Below are 8,379 nucleotides of genomic sequence, written 5' to 3' on the forward strand. Positions count from 1 at the left end.
AGTGAACCCACCTGTACCTGAACTTTTGCTTCTGGGAAGAGTTTTGATTACAGTTTCAATTTCCTTCATAGTAATTGGTCAGTTCAGATATTCCACATCATCTTGGTTCAGCCTTGGGAGGTTATAGGAATCTAGGAATTTATCCATTTCTTCTAGATTCTCTTGTTTCGTGGCATACAGATTTTCATAGTAGTCTCTGATTATCTTTTGAATTTCTTTGGTTTCTGTTGTGATATTCCCCTTTTCATTTCTGATTCGGTGTATTAAGGTTCTCTCTTTCCTTTTTGAGTCTTGCTAGTGGTTTATCAATCTTATTTATTTTCTCAGAGAACCAGCTCTTGCTTTCATTTATCTTTCGGATTGCTTTTTGGGTTTCCATGTCGTCGATTTCTGCTCTAAGTTTTATTATTTCTTTCTTCCTTCCTGAGATATGCTTGCTGGGCTATAAATTTTCCCCTTATCATGGCTTTATCTGCGTCCCACAGGTTCTGGTAGCTCGTGTCTTCATTCTAATTTGTTTCCAGGTACCCTTTGATTATTTTCCTTGATCTCCTCCCTGACCCATTAATTGTGTAATATTGAGTTGTTTAATTTCCAGGTGCTTGATTTGGTTCTCTGCGTCTGTGCATGATTAACTTCTATCTTCAGTGCATCATGGTCTGAAAAGATAGTTGATAAAATTTCTATCTTCCTGATTCCATTGAGGTATGTTTTGTGGCCCAGCACGTGGTCTACTTTGGAAAATGTTCTGTGTGCATTGGAAAAGAATGTGTATTCTTTTTTTATAGGCCTGTAAAGCCCTGTATAGATAAATTAGCCCTCTCTTTTGTATTCCTTCCTTCAAAGCCAGGGTTTTCTTGCTGAGTTTTAATCTTTTTGATCTATCCAGAGGTGATTAGGTGGTGCTGAGGTTTCCAACTACTATCATGTTGCTAGCAATGTCTGTTAAAATCTGTTAGCAGATGTTTTAAGTATTTTGCTGCTCCCTCATTGGGTGCATATATGTTTAGAAGAGTGATTTCTTTTTTTTTTTTTTTTGCTTTTTTGGGTCGCACCCAGTGATGCTCAGGGGTTACTCCAGGCTTTGCACTCAGGAATTACTCCTGGTGGTGCTTGGGGGACCATATGGGATGCCGGGGATCGAACCCGGTTCGGCCCCGTGCAAGGCAAACGCCCTACCCGCTGTGCTATCGCTCCAGCCCCTAGAAGAGTGATTTCTTCCAGCTTTACATATTCCCTGATTAGTAATAAATGGCCTTTGCTCTCCCTTCTAATCTTTTTCACCCTTAAATCTATGTTGTTGGATACTAGTAAGGCCACTCTGGCTTTTTTGAGGGAGTTCTTTGCTTGAAAGATTGTTTTCCGTCCTTTGACTTTGAGTCTGTGTTTGCTCTCACTGTTCAGATGTGTTTCTTATAGGCAGCAGAATTTTGGCTTCAGTTTCTGAATCCATTTTGCCACAGTGTGTCTCTTAATTGGTGCATTTACAGCATTGACATTGATAGTGATTATTGTTATGGGGTTTTGTGCCATCTTTTGTAGAGTTTTGTTGTGCATATAGGGGGTTTTCTTGTCATTTAGTAGCCACATTAGTCCTTCTTTTAAGGTTGGTTTTGAGTCTATGAATTTCCTGAGCTGTTTTTTAACCATGTAAGAATGTAACATTCCTTCGAGTTTGAGTGAAAGTTTAGCCGGATAAAGTATTCTTGGTGAGGCGTTCATTTCATTGATTTTTTTCACTATATCCCACCATTGCCTTTGGGCTTGGAGGGTTTCCTCTGATAAGTCTGCTGTATATCTAAGGGGTGCTCCTTTTCATGTTATTTACTTTTTAACCTTGATGCTTGCAGTATTGTGTCCCTATCCATGTCATCCATCATTCTGACTATGATATGTCTTGGAGTCTTTTTTATTAGGGCCTCTTCTAGCTGGCACTCTTCAAGCTCCTAGGATTTGGTCGTCTGCACTCCCCAGCTCTGGAGACTATTCAGCAATGATTTCTTTAATTGTGGCTTTTTCATTGAGGTTGAATCCCTGTCCTTTTGGTACTCTTTTGATTCCAAAGTTATTCCTCTTGGAATTATTCCTTAGGTCTCTGATTCGCCCTAGAGCTATTTTGAGTTCTTTTACCATTGTTTTCTGTTGCCTGTGAGCTTTTTGCAGCTCGTCTTCAAGCTCTCTGATTCTGTCTTCTGCTGTAGCTATTCTACTGTCAAGAGCACCCACTGCATTTTTTATTTAATTTACTGAATCTTTTATTCATGACATTTCTAAATGTAGCTTTCCTATTTTTGCTCTCATATTTTCCTGTATTTTCTTCACTGATTGTTCCACTATTTCTTTAAGTTCATTGAACATTCTTGGCATTTCATCTCTGAATTCTTTATTGGAGAGATTGTGTTTGTGGATAACCGCTGTTGAGGCTTCTGGACTCTTTTCATCATCCTGTCCTCGTGGCGGGGATTTGCGCTGTTTCTTAATGTTGATGTGGTTGTATAGAGGTGGAACCTTCCAGTTCACTAGAGCTGTTCCCTCTTACTGCACGAAAGAGTTTTGGATGAGCTCAGTCAATGGTGGTCGCCTTTTCCCCCACTATAGTACGTCCTTCCTCTCAGGTATTTCTCTGTGACTTATGTGGGGTCTCTAGTGAAGGTTTGCAGGATATGTTCTTTTATATTGGGTTTGTGCAGCTTCTTGTGCTCATAGGCATTTTGGTAAAATTGAGATAGTCCTATGTTCACTGTTGTTTTGGTGAAATTGTGTTTGAGATAGGCAGGGAGTTCTCCACAGAGTTAGGTAATGGGGATTGAGATGTGAGTCCAGTGTATTGGGAGAGGGGAAAATAACTCCCCTGCAGTGGAGGTCATGCTCTCTACCGCGAGGCCATGCCCACACCTGGGTGAAGAAAGAGGAAGCTCTGAGGGTCAGCAGTGGTGGCTGAGTGCAGGTTGCCCTGCCCAAGGGATGCTGGGAGATCAGGTCTGGTTTCCCAGTGGGTGCGCAGGTGTAGAAGCTGGGGCACTGGGTCAGGGCAGCTGGTGCACCTGTGTGAAGATAGAGGAAGTGCTAGGGGTCAGTAGTGGTGGCTGAGGGCAGGTAAACAACTTCTTGTTTAATTGATTCTTTGTATTGCATTTTTGGTTTCTATATCATTGATTTCTGCTCTAGTATTTAGTATTTCCTCCATTTAACTATATTTTGGGCTCATTTGTTATTCCTTTTCTAGATTTTTGAGACATGTATTTAGGTAATTGACTTGGATTTTTCTTCTTTATTAATGTATACATGCATTGCTATGAATTTCCTCCTTAAAACAGTTTTTTTCTGTCTCCTGTAGATTATGATAGCTTATAATTTTATTCTCATTCATGTCAAAGAATCTTTTTCTTTCTTCTTTGATTTTCCTTTTTGATTCATTTACTATTTAGCAGTGATGTGTTCAGCTTCCAAGAATTGAAAGTTTTTCCTATCTTTTTGTGGCTAACTTGTACTTCATGATCTTTTGTTCTGAAAGAATACTTTGTATGATTTCTCTATATGTAAATTTTTGTATGCTTTAGTTATTGCCTATTATGTGATCTTCGAAGAGAACATTCCATGTGCACTAGAGAAGAATCTGTACTTGAAACTTGTGGTGAAGAATCCTGTATATATCTATTAATCCTTGTTAATCTAGCTCCTCATTAGGGTTTCTTGTTTATTTGTTGACATTTTTTTCTGGTTGATCAATCTAGTGACAACAGTGGGTCATCGACTGCTGTGCTTTTCAATGTGTTTTTTAAGTTTGTAAGCAAAGCTTTGTGAAGTTTGCATACCTTTCATTTGGTACATAGATATTTATGAGAGTTAGTACTTCTTGGTCTATTTTTCCCTTAATCAACTAGTGGTGTCCATCTCCGATTACCTGCTTTAGATTGACTGCTCGTTGGTGTGATATAAGTACTATTGTTGTGCCTTTTTTTTCTGTTTTCATTTGGCTTATATGTTTGCATTTCAGACTTTAACTCTGAGCCTACATGTTTTTGTGAATTTGAGTATGATTCCTTTAAGACACAGATAGATTATTTTCGTGATCCATCATAGTACTCTATATTTTTAATTAGGAGAGTTTAGTCTATTGACATTCAGAGAGATTATATAAAAAAGGGCCGTGTTGCAATTTTCATTGTGTGTGTGTGGTTTAGTGATGTTTTACATATATCCATTTACTTTTTATAGGCAGCCTTTAAGTAGTTCTTACAGGACTGGTTTAGATGTACAAATTTTTCCAGCTCATTTTTGTATGAAAAGCTGTTTTTCCTCCCTAAAACCTAAATAAGAGCTTTGTCAACTAGTATAGTCTAGGTTGATTTTTTAAATTCAGTACTTAAATATATACTTTAACTCTTTTTATTTTTTTAATTTTTTTATTTTTTTTCGATTTTTACACATTTTATTTTCATAAAGTAGTTCACAATAATTCATTACAGATAATATTCAAACATCCAACCCACCAGTGAACATCTTCCCACCACAATAAGAGGGAAGTGTGTGAAGGTTGTTGTATTTCATTCTGGAGCCATTTAAGCCCATATATAAGAAAACACAAGCAAGTACGTTAAAACCAAATGAATGTGTGCTACTTTAGGTACATCAGTGCGCTACAGCATAAGAGGTTGCACGGCGGCAAATGTGGCCGTGCAATCCAGGAAATAATGCATCACTCTCTTCCGGGAGCTTTATTTTATAGTCTGTGGATCTTGGCCCTCGATGAGATTACATGGCACCAGGGGGAGTTTGTGGGTGTGACTGCCAAGCTACTGGAAAACTGCGGAGCCGGGTGGAGGAGGCCCAGTTCATATCCAAGCAGGCTTTGAGATCTCAGCCACAGGTCCCGCAAACCTGGGTTCCTCTTCCTGTTCCTTCATGGGTGAGGCTCGTCCAAGCGTGCCTTTCACTCTTTCAAAAATTATTTATTTAATAATTTAATTTTACTTTTTGGGTCACACCCAGTGATGCTCAGGGTTCTCCCTGCTCTGCACTCAGGAATTACTCCTGGCAGTACTAGGGGGATCATATGGGATGCCAGTGATTGAACCTAGGTTGGCCGCATGCAAGGCAAATTCCATACTCACTGTACTATCAATACAGCCCTCATTCAAATCTTTTCTTGCTTGTGTGATATTGCTTGGGGATCTGTAAAGCTTCTCGTGTTTTTTCCCTTGTACTTAAGTTGTTTTCTTTCTCTCATGGTGCACTAAGTTATATCTGTGTTTTGTCTCTACCATTTTTATTTCTGTTTGTCTTGGTGTTTGTTTTATTTGAATCTATTTATTTGGTGCTCTCTTAGCCTTCTGACTCTGTACAGAAGCTTCCCTCCGTAAACTGTGGAAAGTTTCTGTTATTATTTCTTCCACCAGTTGAACTCTTATGATACTCTGCTTCAGCTCTTCCTTGAGCTGATTGAATTTCTCTTTCAGTGATTGTCTCATTTAAATTGCCTTGCATAAAGTGCTGTTTGAGTTCCTCCTTTATGAGGCTGGAGATTTTTGTTGTGCTCCAGGTTTTACCTCGAATTCTGTTCCTGCATACCATTTCAGGTGAGTTCCTTTGTCTCCGCATTGTTCTTAGATTTTGGAGGTGATCACTGAGCTTTGAATCTAAAGCATTGACTTAGTACAGATCTGATTCATTATTATACTGGTCTTGTTCATGATGTTAAGGGGTTACTGTTTGGAATCTGTTATTTTAACTATTCCAGAGGCTCTCAGATGGCATTTCAGAGGAAAGCGCCAGGAATAAGTCCAGTTACTATTAATTATATACCAGGGTTGTTTTGGAAGTATTGTGGGACAGAATTGTTTATCTTTCATTACCCAGAAGCTTAGAAGTTTGTGGGTTAAAAGGGGCAGACTTAGAATCCGCCTAGTTTTGGCCATCAGTGTGTCCACTGAAGCCACTTCTAATTGCTAGAGTTTAAATGTTGGGTCAGTTAGGACATATCTGCAGGAACAGTCTAGGGAGAACATGGTTGAATGCTCTGTGGAGCTGAAATCTGTGGACAGGAGGCAGAGCGCGTGTCCCAATTCAAGCTGTGTGTGTGTTGGGGGTAGGGTAGAAAGGGTGAGCATTATTTCTCCAGGATTTACCTGGATTTACAATGTTGTTATTGATAGTTTCCAATTAATATAATTTTAACTCACCACCTATTATAAGTGTATCCTACTGCCTCCTCCAATAACCCCAATTCATTCTCTTTTTAGCACCTTTCCCAAGTAAGTTGTGCTGATAAATTTTTCTTTGCATTGCCTTTAGACCATTGTTGCTACCTTGCTGCATATCTTTATGTTCTGCTCATGAGAGACATCAATCTCTATCAATCCTTTTTCTTCTGACTTCATTATGCATGGTAGTATGTGATTAGTTATGAATCTTCAGTCTACCAATACCAGTGATATAGGAAACATTTCTCAACTTAATTGTACTAAGGAAATAAAAAATGAGTAATTTGAAAGACATGTTAACAGAAAACTCCGTTTATTTTTCGGTTTCTTACTCTCTTCATGCTCTATCCTCTCACAAAATTGAGTTGCTTTTCTTTGTATAGATACTGCTTTAAAAGAAAAGAAAAAGTGATAATTCAGAAAAAATTCTAGAAAATAATAGCCTTCTACATATACAAATACAAATATTTAATTTTCACATACATCATAAAGTCTTTTAAACTAATGTAATCATGAATTACATTAGCCTCATTTTAAATACACAGACCAATAAGTTGTACTTCATTTTTGAAATAATATTTCATTTCATTCACTAGCTTGAAAAGAACAGTAATTGGATGTCCAACAGGAACACTATATGCACTCATATTTGGGAAATATATTTCATAAAGACTAGAGGAGAAATAATTTTATTATAAATTTATACTTGAAGCAGAACTCGATAAGAATACCTATGCAGTAAGTCATGCTTTCCTTGAGTATTTATTTCATCTTGTTTATCAATGACTAACATATTATTGTAAGGTGCAAGGAGGCTCAGAATTTGCCTTGTCTGATTTTACTTTGAGTAGAGAACTTATAATAAAGTGTGTCATTCTTCAATTTAATAGATATTTATTTCTTTTACCCTTTTGAATAGAACCAAGGATGAGTTCTCCTAACAAGAAAGAGAGTGACTCAGCTGACAAAGCTCTTACAAATTCAGAAAATGAGGCTTTTACTGACTGTGCCACAGACACAGAGTCTTCATTTCATAGCCATAATATAATCTCTCAGGTGGAATCTGAACACTTGACAAGGGAGCCAGGCACAGCGAACTCCCAAGAACAAGATGCTCCTCAAGTTGCAGAAAATCGTGAGGTTGAAGTAGAAAATACCCTTAAGGATGCTCAAGAAGATGTAAGAGAAGAAGCATCTGACCTAATTCAGGTCCCCATTCCAATAAAATGGGCCATTATTATGTCTGGACTAGGGAAACTTAACTTTGAGAACATACAGGTAGGAAACAATAATACAAAAAAACGGACAATTAAAAGAGGAAGACACAACTTAGGAAAAGTGGAGAGGAAAGTAAGAGGTTTCTTTCACAACACCACTAATTATGAAAGTCCAGAACAATTTTCAGTTCCACAGAAAATTCCATTCTTTAAGAACCACGAGATAAGAAAAATGATTTTGCATCTGTTCTGTGGAAGATATTTTCATCAGGGTACTGGTTGTCGAAATGCCACACGTTTGAAGCAAAAGTACGTGGCAGTTATTCCTCATTTCAATTTTCCTAATAATATTGAAAGAGCCATAATATTTGGTAGACCTTTTAGGGTGACATACAATCATCCGTTTTTTGAGAGAATGGTCAGGGGAAAAGGTTGTAGATCATGCTGTGTTAAAGGGAAGAAAGAAATACCCATTTTTGTGAGGCCCGTGTTGTATGTTCCATGGGTCCAAGTTCAACAGATACTTACTGGAAAAGTTTTTGAGGATCAGTTCCGATCTCCCCACAACGTGAGAGTTCTCATTATTAACACCAATCATTCTTGGAAATTCCTATGTCCCATTTGTGGAAGAAGCTTCAATAATATAAATGAATTTAGGGAGCATTCCTGCCGTTTCTCTGGGAATTAAGTAAAATTGGTGTAAATTTTTAAACTTCTAACAATTCCCAATTCGGCTACCAAACAGAGACAAAATTGCATGCTCAGAAATTTTAGTTGTTTATACGGAGTTGCAGAAAGAAACACTTTAAATGATACACTACATCAGAGAAATAAACATCGTTTAGAAGTCAAGAACTCAAAAAAGAGAAAATATTACATCTTTGTTCTACTTTGAATGAATGAACAACTGAACAAAAAAAATGCTGGCACTACTTGCATCTATTTCTGCTGGTAAAAAT

At 37.7% G+C, this 8,379-nt stretch overlaps 1 protein-coding gene across 1 annotated transcript; it reads left to right on the plus strand.

The window, feature by feature from the left end:
* Positions 1-7,130: 7,130 nt before the first annotated feature.
* CPXCR1 (CPX chromosome region candidate 1) lies at positions 7,131-8,108 on the plus strand. The gene has a single exon (XM_004611680.2). The coding sequence runs from the start codon at positions 7,131-7,133 to the stop codon at positions 8,106-8,108; it is 978 nt and encodes a 325-aa protein (XP_004611737.2).
* The last annotated feature ends 271 nt before the right edge of the window (positions 8,109-8,379 follow it).

Source organism: Sorex araneus, chromosome X (assembly GCF_027595985.1).
Source record: "Sorex araneus isolate mSorAra2 chromosome X, mSorAra2.pri, whole genome shotgun sequence".
Lineage (NCBI taxonomy): Eukaryota > Metazoa > Chordata > Mammalia > Eulipotyphla > Soricidae > Sorex > Sorex araneus.